This window comes from Cuculus canorus, chromosome 4, assembly GCF_017976375.1.
Source record: "Cuculus canorus isolate bCucCan1 chromosome 4, bCucCan1.pri, whole genome shotgun sequence".
Lineage (NCBI taxonomy): Eukaryota > Metazoa > Chordata > Aves > Cuculiformes > Cuculidae > Cuculus > Cuculus canorus.
Window position 1 is genome coordinate 2271372 of NC_071404.1, and position 20299 is coordinate 2291670.

The following is a 20299-nucleotide window of genomic DNA, read 5'->3' on the forward strand; positions in this document are numbered from 1 at the left end:
AAGAGAAGGCTCTGAGGAGACCTTAGAGCAGATTCCAGTACTGAAAAGGGCTCCAGGGAAGCTGGGGAGGGACTTTTTACAAGGACATGCAATGATAGGATGAGGGGGAAGATTTAGAATGAACGTTAGGAAGAAATTCTTCATGCTGAGGGTGGTGAGGCCCTGGCCCAGGTTGACCAGAGAAGTGGTGGCTGTCCCATCCCTGGAGGTGTTCAAGGCCAGGTTGGATGGGGCTTTGAACAGCCTGATCCAGTGGGAGGTGTCCCTGCCCATGGCAGGGGGTTGGAACTGGATGAGCTTTGAAGTCTTTTCCAAACCATTCCATGATTCTCCTTAGCCTGTGAGGCTATTCCCGGACAAAAAGGGATAGTGTAATAGGGGTTTTGGTACCCGGTGTTGGGCTGCAAGGGGGTGGGGTGGCCAACATGGTGTCCATCTCTTTCCCTGAAAGTTATTCCCAGTTAAAGAATAATTGATAGGGGAGAAGCAGCAAAAGTCCTGTGTGATTTTTGGGGGGTGGCTGTGGGAGCAACCAGCCCTGGTTTAAGTGCTTTTTGGAGCTTTTTTGTTTGCCTGGTGTTAGACTTGGGCTGGGGAGGGGGTTAAAACGATGCCCAGCTCCTTCCCTGAAGGTTATTCCCAGCTAAAAAATAATAGGAGAGAAGCAGCAAAAGTCCTCTGTGGTTTTTGGGTCACTATGGGACCTCCCAGCTCTGTTTTGGGTGCTTTTTGGATGCCTGGTGTTGGATTTGGACTCTGTGTGTGTGTGTATGCGTAATATGGTGTCTGTTTCCATTCCTGAAGCTTATTCCCAGTCGAAATTGATAAGGGAGAAGCAGCAAAAGTCCTTTGTGGGGGTTTTTGGTCACTGTGAGAGGGACCAGCCCTGTTTTTGGTGCTTTTTGGTGCTTTTTTTGGTTGCATGGGTGGGGGGGCTAAAATGATGCTCATCTCCTTCCCTTAAGCTTATTCTCAGGTAAAATTGATAAGGGAGAAGCAGCAAAAGTCCTTTGTGGTGTTTTTTTGGTCACTGTGAGAGGGACCAGCCCCGTTTTTGGTGCTTTTTGGTGCTTTTTGCTGCTTCTTGGTGCTTTTTGGTGCTTTTTTGGTTGCATGGTGTTGGACTTGGAGGGGGTGGGGGGGCTAAAATGATGCTCATCTCCTTCCCTTAAGCTTATTCTCAGGTAAAATTAATAAAGGCCAAGCAGCAAAAGTCCTTTGTGGGGTTTTTTGGTCACTGTGAGAGCTACCAGCCCCGATTTTTGGTGCTTTTTGGTGCTTTTTGGTGCTTTTTTGGTTGCATGGTGATGGATTGGGGGGGGGGGGGATAAAATGGGGTCCATCTCCTTCCCCCCCTGAGGCTGAGAGGGGGCCGTGAGAGGGCAGGAGGAAAAGAAAGGAGGATGAGGAGAAGGAGGGGATGGAGGAAGAAGAGGAGGAGGGGATGGAGGAAGAGGAAGAGGAGGAGGAAGAGGAGGAGGCGGCTGTGCCCGAAGATGGCCGCGGCGGCCGGGGCTGCGGCTGAGGCGCGGTTCATCAGCAGCGCCAAGGTGAGCCCGCAGGCCCAGATTTGGGTGGAAAACACGACATTTTAGCCCAGCAGCCTCCCCTGAGGCTGTATGTGTGTGTGTGGGGATGTGTGAGGGGTGTTTAAGCTCAGCCCCGGCTGCGATCGGGGTTGGGAGCGTCCCCGCTCGGGGCCGAAAGCGGCGGCGCCGCCAAAAGCGGAATATTTGGCTTTAAACTTAAAATAGAGTTTGGTTTTCATAAATAGAGCTCAGTTTTCATCCAAGAGACGGTGAGGTTTGAAAGTTGGGATGGTCTCTGACACCATGGGGTTTACAGCACGTTTGTTTAAAGCATTTATTTTTTTTTTAGAGGATTTTCTTTTGCAGCATTTTTTTAGAGGATGTTTTTAAGCATTTTTTAAATCTTTTTTCTTTAAAAGCACGTTTTAAAGCACTTTTTTTAAAGCACTTTTATTAAGTCACGTTTTTTAAATCATTTTTCTTAAAATCACGTTTACAAGGCACGTTTTTTAAACCATATTTTTTAATCCATGTTGTTTTCAAAGCCTTTTTTTTAAACCAGTTTTTTAAAAGCACGTTTTTTAAAGTACCTTTTTTAAAAGCACTTTATTTTAAAGCAAGTTGGGTTTTTTTAATGTATGTTTTCTTAAGGCATTTTTTTAAGGCATTATTTTGAAGCATGATATTATTTTTAAAGGATGGTATTTCTTTTAACGCGTGGTGTTTTTAAGCTTTATTTCAAAGCCTGTGTTTTTAAAAGTATGTGGTTTTCAAAGCGTGGTGTTTTTAAAGCATGATGACACCAAGCTGAGTGCGGCAGTTGTCACACCAGAAGGATGGGATGTCATCCAGAGGGGACCTGGACAGGCTGGAGAAGTGGGGCTTGGAGAACCTCATGAGGTTCAACAAAGCCAAGGGCAAAGTCCTACAGCTGGGTTGGGGCAATCCCCGATTTCAGTACAGGATGGGGATGATGTGATTGAGAGCAGCTCTGAGGAGAAGAACTTGGGGTGCTGGGGAGGAGAAGCTCAACACGAGCCAAGGATGTGCGCTCACAGCCCAGAAACCAACCGTGTCCTGGGCTGCATCCAAAGCTGCGTGGCCAGCAGGGAGGGAGGGGATTCTGCCTCTCTGCTCCTCTCTTCTGAGACCTCGTCTGGAGTATTGTGTGCAGTTCTGGAATCCCCAACATAAGAAGGAGATGCAGCTGTCGGAATGGGTCCAGAGGAGGCCACGGAGATGATGCGAGGGCTGGAGTGCCTCCCATACGAGGACAGGCTGAGAGAGTTGGGCTTGTTCAGCCTGGAGAAAAGAAGGTTTTGGGAGACCTTATAGCGACCTTCCAGTACCTGAAGGGGCTACAAGAAAGCTGGAGAGGGACTGTTCACAAAGGCTTGTAGCAGTAGGATGAGGGGCAACAGGTATAAACTGGAGAGGGGGAGATTTAGGCTAGACATAAGGAGGAATTTCTTCACTATGAGAGTGGTGAGGCACTGGCACAGGTTGCCCAAGGAAGTCGTGGCTGCCCCATCCCTGGAGTATTCAAGGCCAGGTTGGATGAGGCTTTGAGCAGCCTGATCCAGTGGGAGGTGTCCCTGCCCATGGCAGGGGGGTTAGAACTGTATAGGTTTTAAGTTCCCTTCCAACCGAAACTATGCTATAATTCTACTACTAAAGCATGGAGGTTTTTTGAGCATATTTTTTAATAAATGTTTTTTAATAGCTTGTTAGATTTTTTTTAATAGCACGCTGTTTATCGTAGAATCATAGAATCATAGAATGGTTTGGTTTGTAAGGGACCTTTACAGATCATAAGGTCATTCAAAGCTGGGTAAGTGCTGAAGCCTCTCCCACAAAAAAGCCGCCACCAAAGAAAAACAGAGAGGTTCGCAGCTTGTGGCTTTGCTTGGGGTAGATGAAAATATGGGTGTTGTTATAGCACGTTTTCAAGCCTGGGGCAAGTGCAGAGGTTGACCAGCAAACACACAAGTGTGAGGTAAAAGCGGTGCTTATTGGCATGTCAAGAAAGAAAAGCCGTGAGAAGAAATTATAGAATCATAGAATGGTTTGGGTTGGAAGAGACCTCAAAGCCCATCCAGTTCCAAGCCTCTGCTGTGGACAGGGACACCTACCACTGGATCAGGCTGCTCTAAGCCCCATCAAACCTGGCCTTGAACACCTCCAGGGATGGGGCAGCCACCACTTCTCTGAGCAACCTGGGCCAGGGCCTCACCACCCTCATTGTGGAGAATTTCTTTCTAATGTCTAATCTAAGTCTTCCCCCTTCCAATTTAAAGCCATTCCCCCTCATCCTGTCATTCCAGGCCCTTGGGAAAAGTCCCTCCTGGGACACTGTTACACTCTTTCTTCTTTTGGAAATGATGACATTGTGTGTTTAGTGTGATATGTGCTGAAGGATGAGTCGTCTTCTGTAATCACCTCTGTTTGCAATCCTTTTGCTATCTCAAATGCAAGGTCAGACAGAACTGGAGCCCGCTCCAAATGAGCAAGAGATTTGATTGCTGTGAAGCTCATAATAACATTAAAATTAGTCCTTGGAAAGTAGTAGGATATGCTTAAGATTTCTGGGAAAATTTATACATGTGCATTTTAGTGGGGAATACATTCTGTCCTGAGCTCTTGTCTCACTGCACATGATCAACAGAGATTGCTCCCTCATGTTGCCTAGGCCTGAGAAAGGATGCTTGCTCTCTAAAACTCCAAAACAAGTATCAGAGAGTTTATTTGCTGGCATTTTTGCTGTCCTTCTCCATCGGCAGGGAAAGGGCTTGTTCGCTACCAGGAACATCCGCAAAGGGGAGACCGTCTTTGTGGAGAGGCCAGTGGTGGCATCCCAGTTCCTATGGAATGCCCTGTACAACTACAGAGGTAAGCATGGCTCTGTCACCTGCCCTGGCTCTGGCACCAACCCCAGTAGGGAAGGGATCATCCCCCTGCACTCAGTATTGGTGAAGCTGCATCTCGAATCCTGCGTTCAGTTTTGGGCCCCTCACTCCAAGAAGGACATTGAGGGGCTGGAGGTCGTCCAGAGAAGGGAACGGAGCTGGGGAAGAGGCTGAAGAACAAGGGCTATGAGAGGCAGCTGAGGGACCTGGGGTTGTTTAGCCTGGAGAAAAGGAGGCTGAGGGGAGACCTTCTCACTGTCTACAATTGCCTGAAAGGAGGTTGTAGTGAGGTGGGTGTTGGTCTCTTCTCCCAAGTGAGAGGCAATGGGACAAGAGGGAATGGCCTCAAGTTGCGCCAGGGCAGGTTCGGATTGGACATCAGGAAAGATTTCCCCAAAAGGGTTCTGAGGCCCTGGCAGAGGCTGCCCAGGGAGGTGGTGGAGTCCCCATCCCTGGAGGTGTTTAAAAGCTGGGTAGATGAGATGCTCAGGGATGTGGTTTAGTAGTGGGTGGGCATGGGTGGACTTGATGATCTCAAAGGTCTTTTCCAGCCAAGTGATTCTCTGATCTCCAGCCCCATCACCATTCCCAGCCCAGGCTCCGTTACTAGCCCCTGGCTGAAACAGCAGCCCCATCTCCCTCACCAGCCTCAGGTCCATCACCCATCTCATCCCCAGCCCCATCTCCATCCCTAGCCCCATCTCCCTCACCAGTCCTGGCTCCCAGAGCAGCTGCCAGATTTCAGGGAGAGGCTTTGGGTTCCTCTTGGTGCCACCAGGAAGGTGGCCTTGCTGTGTTTCTGCCTCTGCACTCAACTTGTCAACAGTTTGTTTAGATCATTGGGTTGTTTGAGGGCTGGGGACTTCCGTCAGCACCAAGTCCCTCCATCAGGCACCCTCTATGTGGGAACCCCCTCTTTTTAGTAGTGTTGAGTCCTATCCCAGTCTCACCATGGCATGGTACAGCCTGCAAAGGTGCCAGCACTCTCTGGAGGCATCAGAACAAGAAGCAAGGGTTGTAAGAGCAGGATTTTCAACTTTTTTGTCCTATATATACCGTGCTGTCTACTGAGCTCCATGCAACATGGGGATCCTTGCCATCGCACAGCGCTTAAACACATCCCAGCATTACAGCGCAGCAGATGAGGGTTAGGGGGTTAAACTACAGCAGAAATGGTCTTCTGGAGCCTGGTGCCTCCAGCTTGGAGATGGTGTTGGTACTGGTCACGCTGTCTTGCCAGCTGGCCCTGACCCCTTTCCTTTACTCACTGTGGCGTCTGTCTTGGTGCCATTTCTCCCCACAGCCTGTGATCACTGCCTACGAGCTTTGGAGACAGCAGAGGAAAATGCCCAGCGCCTGCTGGGGAAGAGCTCACTGGTGCTGCCTCACCCGGAGCAGTGCAGCATCCGGAAGGACCTGCACCAGCAGTGCCCCCGCTGCCAGGTATGGGGCAACCGTGGTCTTGTTGGTAGCACCAGCTCCTTCACAGGATCAGTCCAGGCTCTTGAGCTGCCCTGAGATGGGTGTCTGCCTTTCCCTTCAGCAGAGCAGGAGCTCGGGTGGTCAGGGAGGGGGCACAGCTGGGCTTAAGACCCCCTTTTCCTGCTGCCGTAGCCCATGCTGGGCTCTGTGTCCCTCACTCTAGGTGACCTACTGCAGTGCTGAATGCAGGCAGGCTGCTTTGGAGCAGTACCACCAGGTCCTCTGCCTTGGCCCATCCCGTGATGATCCCACACATCCTCTCAACAAGCTGCAGGAGGCATGGAGGTAGGGAACTCGCCTGTCTGTAGCTCCACGGGCAGAGGAGGTGGCTCTCCTGGGCTGAGGACGCTGCCTGGAACCATCCTTGCTTTGCATCCTTGCATGGAGTGGCTGGAGGGTGGTGGTGGCCATGGGAGACTGTGCAGCTCTTCCAGCTGGGTGGGCAGCTGGTGGATTTGTGTTGGTAGCACGAGGATTTGGACACATGGCTGAGTAGTTCTTGTTTTCAGTGAATCATAGAATGGTTTGGGTTGGAAGGGACCTTAAAGCTCATTCAGTTCCAACCCTCCTGCAATGGGCAGGGACACCTCCCACGGCATCAGGCTGCTCCAAGCCCCACCCGACTTGGACTTGAATACCTCCAGGGAATCCCAGTAAAGAGCCACAAAGCACTGAGCTGCACATCCCTCACTCCTGCAATTTACAAGTGCTCCTGCAGACTTCCAGCCTCTGGGAGATCCTCCTGCGGGATCATAAATTGCTCTCCCTGCTTGCAGATGACAGAATGGGCACAGAGGGGAGAAACAACATTCCTGACCCAAAACTTGTCATGAATCACAGCTCTTGCTGCAGTCCTGAGCTTCCTATGGGACACAGACTCTTATTTAAGAGGGTGGTAGGAGATTATTTGTATGGTTGGAGCAGGCAGGTGGGTGCAGGCTTTGGATCCCTGTGCAGTGATGCTGCAACACCAGTGGCTGCTTTAGTGTGACAGATGAGCACAGGCCTGACCACATCGTTGGCAGCTGCCTCTGCTTCCAATCAGCTTTTTATTTCCATACCAGCACTGATTTGCTCATTGTCCTTCATTCTTATCCCCCAGAAACATGCATTATCCACCAGAGACTTCCAGCATCATGTTGATGGCCCGGATGGTTGCCACCATCAAACAGGTACAGTTTGGAGCCACAACTGCCAGTGTGTGGTTTCCTCATCCCATTGTAGCTGTTATTCCCAAGGACTGATCTCTAGTCTAGTGACTGTTGGGGTCCTGCTTGACAACATCTAGTGGTCCCCAGTCATGGAGACAACAGGCACCGAAGGAGGTTCCGTTGTCCTGAACCAAGCAGGTCTTTGTTTCCTTACCAAAACAGTCAGAATGGAACCTTTCCTTTGTCCTTCCTTAGTGTTTATTCTGACAATAAACTGCCACCATGCTTCTGGTGGTTCTTGATAACGGGCTGGATGCCTCTGAGCTCCGTGGGGTTCATCCTCTCTTCCCTCTTTCCTGGCCTGGAAGGAAAGCAGTGTTGGTGCAATGCCTTTGCTTGATTCCTTTGTCAGGCTAAAGACAAGGAGTGGTGGATCAAGGTCTTCTCCCAGTTCTGCAATAAGACAGCAAACGAAGAAGAAGAGATTGTGCACAAGCTGCTGGGGGACAAATTTAAGGTAAGAGCGTGGCAGCACTTGGATGTGTTGAATCCCCAAATCTCTCCCTGCCTGCGTCTGTGAGCCCACAGGAGCAGAGGCCCTGTTACACCTAGGTTGGGAGACATGGAAATCTCAGGCTCAAAGTGGAGGCATGGAGCCCCCCGTTAGGTGCTGGCTGAGCAGACAGGGAGAAAATGGGTTGCTCAAATGGCTTTGGGCTTGTGGTACATGTAGGACATGCTCCTGTGGTGAAGATGCTTTTGCTGTGGGGTGGGGCAGGGTGATATTTAGTGGCTTTCACCACTCTGAGGGCAACAGCGTCCATGGAAGGAAGAGGAGCTTGACTCCGGAACCTTCTGGCCCATGCTGGGCTCGACAGTCAGCCTGGCTCTGACTCCCAGTGGAATCTCCTCACCCTGGCGGTATTGTCATGTCCTGCCAGGGCCAGCTGGAGCTGCTGCGGTTGCTCTTCACTGAAGCCCTTTACGATGAACATCTCAGCAGGGTGAGTTGAACCACCCCACCAGTCCAGGAGCGAGGCGGGACCCTCCGGTTAGTGCCACCTCCCGTGGGTCATGTCTGCCCCGAAGGCCAGGGCTTCCCCAGGCACTCTGCCCATTCCTTGCTTCTCCTAAAGCTCCCTGTGGGATTTGAGGTGCTTGCAGAGAGGGGGCTGCTGCAGGCTGGCCTGGGCTCAGCTTGCCTTCTCATCTCCCTTCTGCAGTGGTTCACTCCAGAAGGCTTTCGATCCCTCTTTGCGCTCGTTGGGACCAATGGCCAAGGCATAGGAACAAGGTAACGGAGCTTGGACAATGTGGAGAAGTGGGGCTGTGTGCACCTCGTGAGGTTCAACCAGGCCAAGGGAAAGGTCCTACACTTGGGTGGGGACAATCCATGGTTTCAGTCTAGGCTGGGGGATGACATGATTGAGAGCAGCCCTGAGGAGAAGGACGTGAGGTGCTGAGGGAGGAGGAGCTCAACAGGAGCCACAACGTGCACTCACAGCCCAGAAACCACCTGTGTCCTGGGCTGCATCCAAAGCAGTGTGGCCAGCAGGGCAAGGGAGGGGATTCTGCCCCTCTGCTCCTCTCTGGTGAGACCCCATGTGGAGTCCTGTGTCCAGTTCTGGAATCCCCAACATGAGAAGGAGATGGAACTGTTTGAACGGGTCCAGAGGAAGATAATGCAAGGGCTGGAGCAGCTCTGCTATGAGGACAAGCTGAGAGAGTTGGGATTGTTCAGCCTGGAGAAGAGAAGGCTCTGGGGAGACCTTGTAGCAGCCTTCCAGTACCTGAAGGGCCTCCAGGAAAGCTGTGGAGGGGCTCTTGACCAGAGAGTGCAGGAATAGGATGAGGGGGGATGGTTTTAAGCTGAAAGAGGGCAGATTAAGATGAGATCTTAGGAAGAAATGTTTTCCTGTGATGGTGGTGAGATGCTGGCCCAGGTTGCCCAGGGAAGTTATGGCTGCCCCGTCCCTGGAGGTGTTCAAGGCCAGGTTGGATGGGGCTTAGAGCAGCCTGATCCAGTGGCAGGTGTCCCTGTCCATGGCAGGGGGGTTGGAACTGGATGGGCTTTAAGGTCCCTTCCAACTCAACCCACTCTATGATTCTGCGTCCTCTTTGCAGGACAGCAGAGCGCTGGCAGGGAGGGGACGTGCAGTCTGTAAACCACACTGGCCTGGATAATGTCTGGGTTCTGATGTCAGATAGGGGTTGGTGAGGCAAGCATTCCTTCATCCTGTCTGTGTCCAGCCCTTTCATGTCCCTCTGTCAGACCTTGGCCACTCCGAGCCACTGAGTTTAACCCTTAGATCCCCCCTGTGAGGTCCCACCGTGTGCTGACAGTGGGGCTGTAGCGGTGTCCCTCTGCTTCCTGGCAGCTCTCTGAGCCAGTGGGTTCACGCTTGCGACGTGCTGGATCTCCCCATGCTACAGCGGGAGGAGCTGGATGCCTTCATCGACCAACTCTACAAGGACATCGAGAAGGGTGAGGCTCTGATGTGGCTGTGGGTGGCATCAGGCAGTACTGTTTGCAGGACTTGGTGGTTTCTGATGCTGGAGTTTCCTCCCAGCATTCAGGAACCAGGAGAGATTCCCACTGGGGCCTGGGAGGTCCACTTGCCCTGGTGTGTGTGAACCATGTCTGCTCTCTTTAGCTCACTATGTGGATGGGGGAAGTCCAAGTTTGTGGGCAGGTTGGGGTGACTGAAGGTCTGATCTGGAGGGATCCTGTGTAGGAAAATCCCATTTGCTGAACGTTCAAAGATCTATTTATCACTTATATGTGTGGGTATGGGGGCAGGCCAGGGAGCATACGTTTGCACTGGGATGCAAATGTTCCTGTCCTTCATCCCCTCCCAGTAAGGAGGGAAGAGCACTTTGGAAACCACCCTCCAACACCCTATTCCAGCTCAACACGGGCTGGGTGTGTTCAGTGCCAATGGACGCCTGTTTGTCCTCGTGCCAGGCTGCGCGTGTGGAAGAGCTGGGACGGCCCCTGTAAAGCTCTTAACAACCTCTCTCTGCTGCAGAGTCAGGAGAGTTCCTCAACTGCGAGGGATCAGGTCTCTACGTGCTCCAGAGCTGCTGTAAGTAACACAAAGGGGAAAAACTAGTAGTGAGGAGGAGGATGTCCTGGTCTGGAGTGGCTTTCCTCTTCCTAAAAGCTTCTGGAGAAAGGGCTTCACATGATGGAGTGGGATGAGATTGGGATGGGTTGGGATGAGATGGAATGGGTGGGTGCTGCACTGGGGTCTGGCTGCTCTCTTGAGGTCTTCTGGGATCTTCCGTAACTTTGAAGTGGTCAGTCTTGGCTTGAATGGACTTGGACGTGATGTGGGCTCCAGGAGCCACCTATGCAGTCAGCAAAGAGCCCATCTCCATCCTTCTCTGGGCAAAACGAAGCTGAACAAACCATGAAAGGGAGGAGCCTTTCTTGGCTGGGCCGTGAGGATGAGAGAGTGGATGTCCCAGCTCCTGGAGCTGTCATCCTTCACTCCTAAGTGTTAATGGCAGAGTGGGGACAGGTCAGGGTCTTGGGGACTCGCTGCTGGGAGACCTCAAAATTGGGGCAGAAGTACAGCCCTGTGTATAGTTCCTTCAGCACCTGGAGGCAGGAGATGGTGCTGTGCTTCCCTGGGCTTGATCCAGGACAGCTTGCTCTCTCTGGGTGGCTTTTATGGGTCTAAGGGAGAGCCCTGGCCCCACGCCCTGCTCTGCTGGATCCTATAGTCCGCAGCGTGGGTGGAGAGTGTCGTCTGGTGTCCCTGAGATTGATGGGTGGCCACAGCGTTGTACTTCCTTATCCTTAGGCAGGCTGTGGCACTCCCAGTTGGAGATGTGGGCCACGCAAAAGGGCAAGTACGAGCCCGGTGGGCTGTATGGGGTCTCCAACCTTGCCTTTGCCTTCACCTTCCTCTGGTGAGGCCCTCGCAGCTGCGTCCCATCTTCCCTGTAGGTAACCACAGCTGCATCCCCAACGCTGAGACATCCTTCCCAGAGAACAACTTCCTCCTGCATCTGACGGCCCTGGAGGACATCGAAGCAGGAGAGGTGAGACAGCAGCGCCTGGATGAACCTTGGGATGACATCGCACCTTGGCAGAAGGTCCTTGTGTCCTCTATGTGCCCCAGAGCCATACCTCCTGCCTCTTGCATTGTTCTGGTGGAAGAATTCCCATTGTCCCATGCTGGTCCTGCCAGACCCTACATTTCTGCCTGTCTTGGAGGCTCCAGTTCTTTGAGTTGGTGGGAAGCAGCTCTCAGCCTGGCTTGTTTCTTTTGCTTGCAGGAGATCTGCATAAGTTACTTAGACTGCTGTCAGAGGGAGCGGAGCCGACACAGCCGCAACAAGATACTCAGGTAGGAGCTGCTTGGAGGGACCTGGTGGGCCCCAACAGCCCTTTGCACCAACAGCCTTCCTGGCTTCGTCCATGCTGCCATCAGAGCACGGAGAACTTGGAGTGAGGCTGGAGCTCCCTGCTCTCTTTTCTCATAGAATTACAGAATGGTTTGGATTGGAAGGGACTTTAAAGCCCACCCAGTTCCACCACCCTGCAATGTATGGGCAGGGACACCTCTCACAGGATCAGGCTGCTCCAAGCCCCATCCAGCCTGGCCATGAACACCTCCAGGAATGGGGCAGCCACCGCTTCTCTGAGCAACCTGGGCCAGGGCCTACACACTCTCATCATGAAGAATTTCTTCCTAATGTCTCATCTAAATTTTCCTCCTTCCAATTTAAAGCCATTCCCCCTCATCCTGTCACTTCAGGCCCTTCGAAAATGTCCCTCCCCAGCTTTCCTGGAGCCCCTTTCAGTACTGGAGGCTGTTCTAAGGTCTCCCCACAGCCTTCTCCAGGCTGAACAACCCCAACTCTCTCAGCCTGGCCTAGCAGAACTGCTCCAGACCTCGTATCATCTCAGGGGTTGTAGCCATAGGGACCGAGGATTTGGGCCCCTCTTTCTGTAACCCTTGCTGTTCTCACCTACCTTCCTTATCTTTCTCTGCCCTTCAAGGACAGCAGAAGATCACCGTCCCTGTGTCCCATCACCCCTGCAAAGCTGAGAAATCGGAGGATCAAAATAGAATCATAGAATGGTTTGGGTTGGAAGGGAACTTAAAGCCTCTCTGGTTCCAACCCCCCTGCAATGAGCAGGGACACCTCCCACTGGACCAGGCTGCTCCAAGCCCCATCCAGCCTGGCCTTGAACACCTCCAGGGATGGGGCAGCCATGAATTCCTTGGGCAACCTGGGCCAGGGCCTCACCACCCTCACAGGGAAACATTTCTTCCTAAGATCTCATCTCAATCTCCCATCTTGCAGCTTAAAAATCCCCCTCTCCACCTGACCTGACCCCAGCGTGGTTGAAGCCACAAACTCCTCGAGGTTTGATGTTTGGCCCCTTCCTGGCTGGCCCGTCCCCTGCCCAGCAGCAGTGTTGGGATTGTCCCTGTCTCAATGCCATCACTCTTTTTCCTCCATCTCTTCTTCCAGGGAGAACTATTTGTTTACCTGCTCATGCCCCAAGTGCCTAGCGCAAGCCGACGATGCTGATGTGACATCAGATGAAGAAGAGGAGGGTGAAGGGGAGACAGATGATGCTGAGCTGGAGGATGAGATGACTGATGTTTGATCCTGGCCCTGGGCGAGAGGAAAGGGAAGGGACGGGGCTTTCCTCTGAGAGGCAGCAGCTTTAATAAAAAACCAGGGTTGTGTTGTGGGGTCGGGTGGGAGGCCGCGTGCTGGTGGACGCTGCGGAGGTCTGGTGGAGTGGGACAGTGGGGGAGCCGAAGGCAGGCCCTACTCCCGCCTGTCCTTGTGCGCCGTGTGTGTGGGTGTGTGTGAGGCTGTCCCCGTGCTCCCTGGGAGGACAGGCCGGGAGCTGGTGGCCCCCTGCCACATCCCAGTCCCTAAAGGGGCTGTGGTGCTTGCAGGTGGATGCTGGAGGAGAGCAGGATCTGGCCAGTGCCTGGGATGGACTAGGGGACAGCACGGTGGTTGCCTTCCAGCCACCTACAAGGCTGCTCTGCTGTGTCTGGGCCAGCGTAAGGGACATCACAGTGGTCACCTTGTGGCCACCTGCAAGACTGTTCTGCTGTGTCTGGGCCAGCGTAGGGGACATCCTAGTGGTCACCTTGTGGCCACCTGCGAGGCTGCTCCACCGGGTCTCTGCCAGCCGTGGGTGCGGAGGAGCTTATCCTTTCCTACCCCACAGGCATGAGGGGAATGTGTGTTTGTGTTAGCGTGTTTGTTCACAAAGGATGTATTTCATGTCTATATTCGCACTATGTATGCACTGTGGAGCCGGAGCCCTTCTACAAACTCCATTCCATCCACGCTTCAGTGAGCAAGGGGCAAAACCATTCTCCAAGTAGGAGGGACACCTCATGGATAGCTCAGATGCCCAAATCCAGAGCAGGGCCGACCCTGACAGGCGCTTTTCTCCCACCTCAGCCCCATCCTTAAAGGATGCAAAGCTCTGTGTGGCAATTGCTCGGCTGTGGTAGCCCAGAGCTGACACAGGTGATGTGTTCCGTAAGCAAAGTCGCCATCCAAAACGCAAAAGATGTTTTTGAGTTCTGCAGAATGAGCCATCGGCTCATCCAGCGGCTTTGGGAGGAGGATGCGCCCGAGCAGGAGCCGCTGTGGCCGGGGATGCAGCATGGTGCTGTGTGACTCCCTGCACCGAGCAGAATGCTCACTAACGGGTCCCCATGTGGAGATGGCACCAGCAGCTGAGCACTGTCCTCCATCCCACCGATGAAGCACACTGCTGCGCATGGTATCCCCTGTCTCCAGCCCACGTGGTTGGAAGGAGATTGCTCCAAGCACAGACAGGTTTGGGATGTGCCCCAGTTATTGTCCTCCCCTCGGATTTTGGGGAGCTGAGCCCGTGGCAGCTGGATTGCGGGAGGAAGGGTGATGCTGGAGATGGGCATCTCTGGTCTTCCCATCACCGCCAGCCCTGCTGCTCGTCCCCAGCCGTCGCTAGCCCACGTCCCCTTCCATGTTCCTAATAAACAGACTGGTGAGACGTGGGGCCGTGTTGTTTATGCTGGTAAATTGAAGGGTGCTGAGTGCAGAGATGAGGACTGCAATCCTGGGGCTGGAACCAGTGGGGGGACAGATGTGGAGATGAGGAGGACACTCACAGAGGTCAGAGTGACCAGCCCGGTCACCTTGGGGACAGATGTCAGCAGCAATGCTGTCCCCTGGGGCTCTTTCTGATCCAGGTTGTGCAGGGGTCCAATGTGAGCTGTGCCCCACCTGCAGGAGGCACCTGGGGAAGTTCACTAGGAAAAACATTGTTAGGGGATGTGATTTATCCCTTCATCCCCTGGCTGATGGAAAAAAAAGAAACTTCCCTTTCTCTAAAACTTGTTCAGACTTCATTAACTCAGACGAAAATATACAGACCTCGGGCGAGCCCTGCAGTACAGACCAAGCCTGTATCTCCCTCCCATCCCTGCATCCCTCTCAAACCAGAGCACAAGTTGCCCTCGGCACATTGCACGTCATTAAGATGCTTCCAGGGGAAGCGTTGGCCTGTTCTGGGCCACCACTTCCCTTCCAGAAAGTCACTGCAAAGGATGCTCAGTGCTGGGCTCAAGGTTCCCACCATGGGTACTGGTGGTTGTTCTTCAGCTCTTCTGGGTAGTGGGATCTCTGGAGCACGTTGGGACTTGTTCTTCAAGGATTGTCCCTGGGGCCAGCTCCTGGGATCCACCAAGAAGTCCTCCATGCTCCACAGCCTCATGCTGCTACCAGAAGGTCCAGGGGGGCTGCATCATTTCATACGTGGGGATGCTGGTGACATTGACAGGAATGGAGATGACAGCCCAGGGGAGCCCGTGCTGCTCCAGGGAACGTCTGATCATGTACCTGGAAGGATAAAGAGGTGACATGTGGGCCAGACTGAGAGAGCCAAGACCAGACGTGCACATAAACCACCTCAAAGAGATTAATTGTGACTGGACCAGATAAAAATCTGGTTCACCAAGCCGAGGTAGGACCTGGGGATCACTGCGACCTCTACGTTTTCTGAAGACAAAGCTGGAGAAGTGCAGCTGTGTGCACCTCGGTAAGGTTCAAGGTCCTACACCTGGGTCGGGACAATCTGCAGTTTCAATCCAGGCTGGGAGATGATATGATTGAAGCAGCTCTGAGAAGGACTTGGGTGCTGGAGATGAGAAGCTCAACATGAGCCGGCAACGTGCGCTCACAGCCCAGAAACCAACCGTGTCCTGGGCTGCATCCAAAATAGCGTGGCCAGTAGGGAGAGAGGGGATTTTGCCCCTCTGCTCGGCTTTCCCAAGACCTCACCTGGAGTCCTGTGTCGACTTCTGGAATCCCCAACATAAGAAAGAGATGGAACTGTTGGAATGGGTCCAGAGGAGGCCACAGAGATGATGTGAGGGCTGGAACACCTCTGCTATGAGGCCAGGCTGAGAGAGTTGAGGTTGTTCAGCCTGGAGAAGGCTCCAGGGAGACCTTAGAGCAGCTTCCAGTGCCTGAAGGGGCTCCAGGAAAGCTGACGAGGGACTTTTTCCAAGGGCTTGGGGTGATAGGATGGGGGAGAATGGCTTTAAATTGGAAGAGGGAAGATTTAGATTAGACATTAGGAAGAAATTCTTTGTGATGAGGGTGGGGAGGCCCTGGCCCAGGTTGCCCAGAGAAGTCATGGCTGCCTCATCCCTGGAGGTGTTCCAGGCCAGGTTGGATGGGGCTTGGAGCAACCTGGTCCAGTGGGAGGTGTCCCTGCCCATAGCAGGGGGTGGAACTGGATGGGCTTTGAGGTTCCTTCCAACACAAACTATTCTGTGATTCTACGAGCTGCTCCCCACCTGGGAAGACCGACTGTGTCTTGATTGAGGCGCCTTACCCGTCCCTGCCCAGCAGGAAGAGCGCAGGGATGTCAGCTGTCCGCCTGCTGTTCTCCTGGATCATCTCGATGTAGAAGCTGTCGTTATCATAGGCGTTGTCTGCAATGATCACCGCGCGCCCACCGTGCTCCTGGATCACACGCGTCTTCGATACGAATGAGCAACCGCTGGAGCAAAGAGAGACAAATCTTCAGTGGCTGCAGGCACCTCCCATCCTCCTGGACGCTCCCTCCCAAACCACTCCCGTCACGCCTTGACGTACCCCCTCTCCACCAAGGCAATCTGCTCCTGGATGAAGACACCATTATTCAGCTCTCCGCAGGCTTCAGGAGGATCCGCTGGGACCAGGTGGATCTGGTCGTACCTTGTGTTCTCCAAGAACGAGACAAGCAGGAGTGAGCGAGGGGAGATCAGGGCTGCTTCCCCTCCCTGGCCCCACCGCGGCCATCCCCGCTGCCCCGTGTCCTGCTCATCCCCGTGTTGAGTGTCTTTTGGGGAGGTTTATGGCTCCCAGGTACTCGGATGCTGGTTGCCGCTCTCCCCTCCATGCAGAGCCATCCTGACCTAACTCAATTGTTTGCCTAGACCTTGCGGTCACTGCGAGAAGGGGAAACTGAGGCACGGCTCCTGGAAAACATAGAATCATGGAATTGCTTGGTCGGAAAAGACCATTGAGATCATCGAGTCCAACCGTACTCGATAAACCACATCCCCAAGCACCTCATCTACCCAGATTTTAAACACCTCCAGGGATGGTGGCTCAGTGTTGGGTCCAGCTCTATTCAATATCTTCATCAACGATCTGGATGAGGGCATTGAGTGCATCCTTAGTAAGTTTGTGGATGACACTAAACTAGGTGGAAGTGTTGATCTCCTTAAGGGCAGGGAGGCTCTGCAGAGAGATCTGGACAGCCTGGATCCATGGGCTGAGACCAACGGGATAAGGTTCAACAAGAACAAGTGCCGGGTCCTGCACTTGGGACACAACAACCCTGTGCAGCTCCAGGCTTGGGGAAGAGTGGCTGGAAAGCTGCCTGGAGGAGAAGGACCTGGGGGTGCTGGTCGACAGTGGCTGAACATGAGCCAACAGTTCCAAGAAGGCCAATGGCATCTTGGCTTGTATCAGACACAGCGTGGCCAGCAGAAGCAGGGAAGGGATTGTCCCCCCTGGACTCCTCGTCCCCAGCAGCTTGTGCCTTTTCTGATGTTAATCCACTCAGATTTTCTATTTCTGATTTCCATGGGATGACGTAAGATATAAAAATGACTTGCAGGATTTCTTTTCCCCTGGACTCGGTACTGGTGAGGCCACACCTCAAATCCTGAGTTCAGTTTTGGGCCCCTCACTCCAAGAAGGACATTGAGGAACTGGAGGTCGTCCAGAGAAGGCAATGGAGCTGGGGAAGGGGCTGGAGAACAAGGGTTATGAGGAGCAGCTGAGGGACCTGGGGCTGTTTATCCTGGAGAAGAGGAGGCTGAGGGGAGACCTTATCACTGTCTACAACTGCCTGAATGGAGGTTATAGCGAGGTGGGTGTTGGTCTGTTCTCTCAGTGACAGGAGATAGGACGAGAAGAAATGGCCTTAAGTTGCAGCAGGGCAGGTTCAGATTGGACATCAGGAAAAATGTCTCCATGGAAAGGGTTCTGAGGCCCTGGCAGAGGCTGCCCAGGGAGGTGGTGGAGACCCCATCCTTGGAGGGATTTAAAAGCCGGGTAGATGAGATGCTCAGGGATGTGGTTTAGCAGTGGACAGGTACGGTTGGACTCAATGATCTCAAAGGTCTTCTCCAACCTAGTGATTCCACGATTCCATAGGGAAGACTCAGGGAAGAGCGATGAGCTCCGTTTTTTTAGGAAGCTTTACATCACTCGGCTCTGCAAAGAAGAAATGTTAGGATGGAGGAATCTGAGACCAATTCAGTCTCAATACTTACAAAGACGCCACCAAAATCCTTGGCCGGAGTGGCCGTGAAGATGTAGCGGATGTCTCCAGGGCTGAGCACTTGGAAATATAAGTATTCATGGACGCGTAAACCTGGGTGTGCATGGAAAAAAGCTGAGAATGAAGGAAAATAAAAGTGAAAATACCCAACTACCACTGCAGGATAAGAATGGACCCTTTGGAAACGCCAACACCTGGAGGACCCAAAGTGCTGGGTCAACCTGAGGTGCTGCGAGAGGAGATGCCCCATCCCTGGAGGTGTTCAAGGCCAGGTTGGATGGGCAGCCTGATCCAGTGGGAGGTGTCCGTGCCCGTGGCAGAGGGGTTGGAATTGGACGATCTTTAAGGTCTCTTCCAACCCAAACTATTCTATGACATGGGAAAATGGGACTGGGGTGCACTGGGAGAAGGGGAAAGGGGCAACAGGCACCCAGATCGAGGTGTGCAGGGGGAAAATGCCCTTGGATTGGGGTGTCCTGGAGAGGAATGTACCTGAATTGGGGGCAGCAGGGGAAATGGAACGGGACTGGGGTGCACCGAGGGGAAATGCACCTGGATTGGGGGTGAATGGAGGGGAAACAGAATAGAACTGGGATGCAGTGATGGGAAATGCACCCGGATTGGGGTGCACGGGGGGGAAATGCACCCAGATTAGGATGCACAGAGGGGAAACGCACCAGATTGGGAATGCCGGAGTGAAAATACACCCAGATCAAGATGCACCAAGGGGAAATGCACCCGGATTGGGATGCAGGAGGAGAAACACAATGGTGCTGGGGTGCAGTGATAGGAAATGCAATGGGGCTGGTATGAAATGGGGAGGGGAAACGCAATGGAGCCGGGGTTCCGTGATGGGAAATGCACCCGGATTGGGATGCATGGGGGAAATAAACACACCCAGACTAGGATGCAGTGATGGGAAAGGCACTTGGACTGGGATGCAGGAGGGGAAATACAGCCATATCAAGATGCACCAAGGGGGAAACGCACTTGGATTGGGATGCAGGAGGAGAAATGCAATAGGGCTGGGGTGTACCAAGGGGAAACACATCCAGATTTGGAGTCCAGGAGGGTAAATGCAATGGAGTTGGGGTGCAGTGATGGAAAACGCACCAGGACTCGGATGCAAGAGAGGAAAAGCAATGGAGGTGGGATGCAGTGATGGGAAATGCACCCGGACTGAGGTGTAGGAGGGCAAATGCACCCGGATCATGTGCATGGTTGGGAAATGCAATGGAGACAGGATGGAGCGAGAGGACATGCACCCAGATAGTGGTGCACAGAGGGAAAATGCACCCGGGATGGCAGGAAGAAGGGGAAATGCACCCGGACTGCAATGCACGGAGGGGAAACGCACTTGGATTGGGACGCAGGAGGGGAACTGCAATGGGGCTGGGGTGCACCAAGGGGAAATGCACCCGGACTGGGATGCACCAAGGGGAAATGCACCTGGATTGAGACACAGCGATGGGAAACACACTTGGATTGGGATGCAGGAGGAGAAATGCAATAAGGCCGGGGTGCACCAAGGAGAAATGCACCCAGATTTGGAGTCCAGGAGGGGAAATGCAATGGGGCCAGGATGAAGTGATGGGAAATACACCCGGACTGAGGTGTACGAGGGGAAATGCACCTGGATCATGTGAATGGGTGGGAAATGCAATGGAGACAGGATGCAACGAGAAGACATGCAACTGGATCGTCGTGCACAGAGGGGAAATGCAGAGGGGAAATGGGATGCAGTGATGGGAAATGCACCTGGATGGGGATGCACAGAGGGGAAATACACCCAGATCGAGATTTACCAAGGGGAAATGCACCCGGATTTGGGGTCCAGGAGGGGAAACACAATGGGGGTAGGGGTCAGTGATGGGAAACGCACCAGGACTGGGATGCATGGAGGATAAATGCAAGTAGGCTGGGATGCAGTGATGGGAAAGGCACCCAGACTGAGGTGTGGGAGGGGAAATGCACCCGGATTGGGATGCAGTGATGGGAAAGGCACTAGGATTGGGATGCAGGAGAGGTAATGCACCCAGATCGAGATGCAGCAAGGGGAAATGCACTCGGATTGGGATGCAGGAGGGGAAACGCAGTGGGGCTGGGGTTGAGTGATGGGAAATGCACCTGCATTAGGATGCACGGGGGAGAAATGCACCCGCATTGGGATGCAGGCGGGCGGAAATGCAACGTGGCCGGGGTGCGCAGGGGTTTACGCCCCCATATGGGGAAGAAGGAAGGGAAAGGCAGCTTGGGGGAGGCTCAGAGCCCTCGCACTCACCGCGGGCCGCCCAGGAGCAGAGGCAGAAGCAGAGCCACAGCGACCGGCGGAGCATGGCTGCGCGCACCGCCCCCGCGCCCATTGGCTGAGACCCAGAAGCCCCGCCCACCCCAGCGACCATTGGC

At 53.5% G+C, this 20299-nt stretch overlaps 2 protein-coding genes across 2 annotated transcripts; one reads left to right on the top strand and one right to left on the bottom strand.

Moving 5' to 3' along the window:
- The first annotated feature begins 1461 nt into the window (after positions 1-1461).
- On the top strand, positions 1462-14085 carry SMYD5 (SMYD family member 5). The gene is made up of 13 exons (XM_054066077.1): positions 1462-1550; positions 4310-4418; positions 5739-5878; positions 6081-6202; positions 7020-7089; positions 7481-7585; positions 8010-8072; positions 8292-8362; positions 9447-9553; positions 10098-10154; positions 11024-11118; positions 11356-11426; positions 12562-14085. Exons 1-13 carry the CDS (start codon positions 1497-1499, stop codon positions 12698-12700), a joined length of 1203 nt encoding a protein of 400 aa, XP_053922052.1. The 5' UTR covers positions 1462-1496; the 3' UTR covers positions 12701-14085.
- A 482-nt stretch (positions 14086-14567) lies between these two features.
- Positions 14568-20247, bottom strand: PRADC1 (protease associated domain containing 1). Its single transcript, XM_009565736.2, has 5 exons — positions 20175-20247; positions 17886-17986; positions 16213-16322; positions 15950-16117; positions 14568-14949 (listed from the first exon to the last, which is right to left on the bottom strand). Exons 1-5 carry the CDS (start codon positions 20227-20229, stop codon positions 14829-14831), a joined length of 555 nt encoding a protein of 184 aa, XP_009564031.1. The 5' UTR covers positions 20230-20247; the 3' UTR covers positions 14568-14828.
- Positions 20248-20299: the final 52 nt, after the last annotated feature.

Coding starts and splice junctions, on each gene's coding strand:
- PRADC1 (XM_009565736.2), bottom strand. CDS start 20,229: ATGCTCCGCCGGTCGCTGTGGCTCTGCTTCTGCCTCTGCTCCTGGGCG. Junction 17,987..20,174: donor CTGCTCCTGGGCGGCCCGCG/GTGAGTGCGAGG, acceptor ATGCACACCCAG/GTTTACGCGTCCATGAATAC. Junction 16,118..16,212: donor ATTGCCTTGGTGGAGAGGGG/GTACGTCAAGGC, acceptor TCTTTGCTCCAG/CGGTTGCTCATTCGTATCGA.
- SMYD5 (XM_054066077.1), top strand. CDS start 1,497: ATGGCCGCGGCGGCCGGGGCTGCGGCTGAGGCGCGGTTCATCAGCAGC. Junction 9,554..10,097: donor CTACAAGGACATCGAGAAGG/GTGAGGCTCTGA, acceptor TCTCTGCTGCAG/AGTCAGGAGAGTTCCTCAAC. Junction 11,119..11,355: donor AGGACATCGAAGCAGGAGAG/GTGAGACAGCAG, acceptor TTTTGCTTGCAG/GAGATCTGCATAAGTTACTT.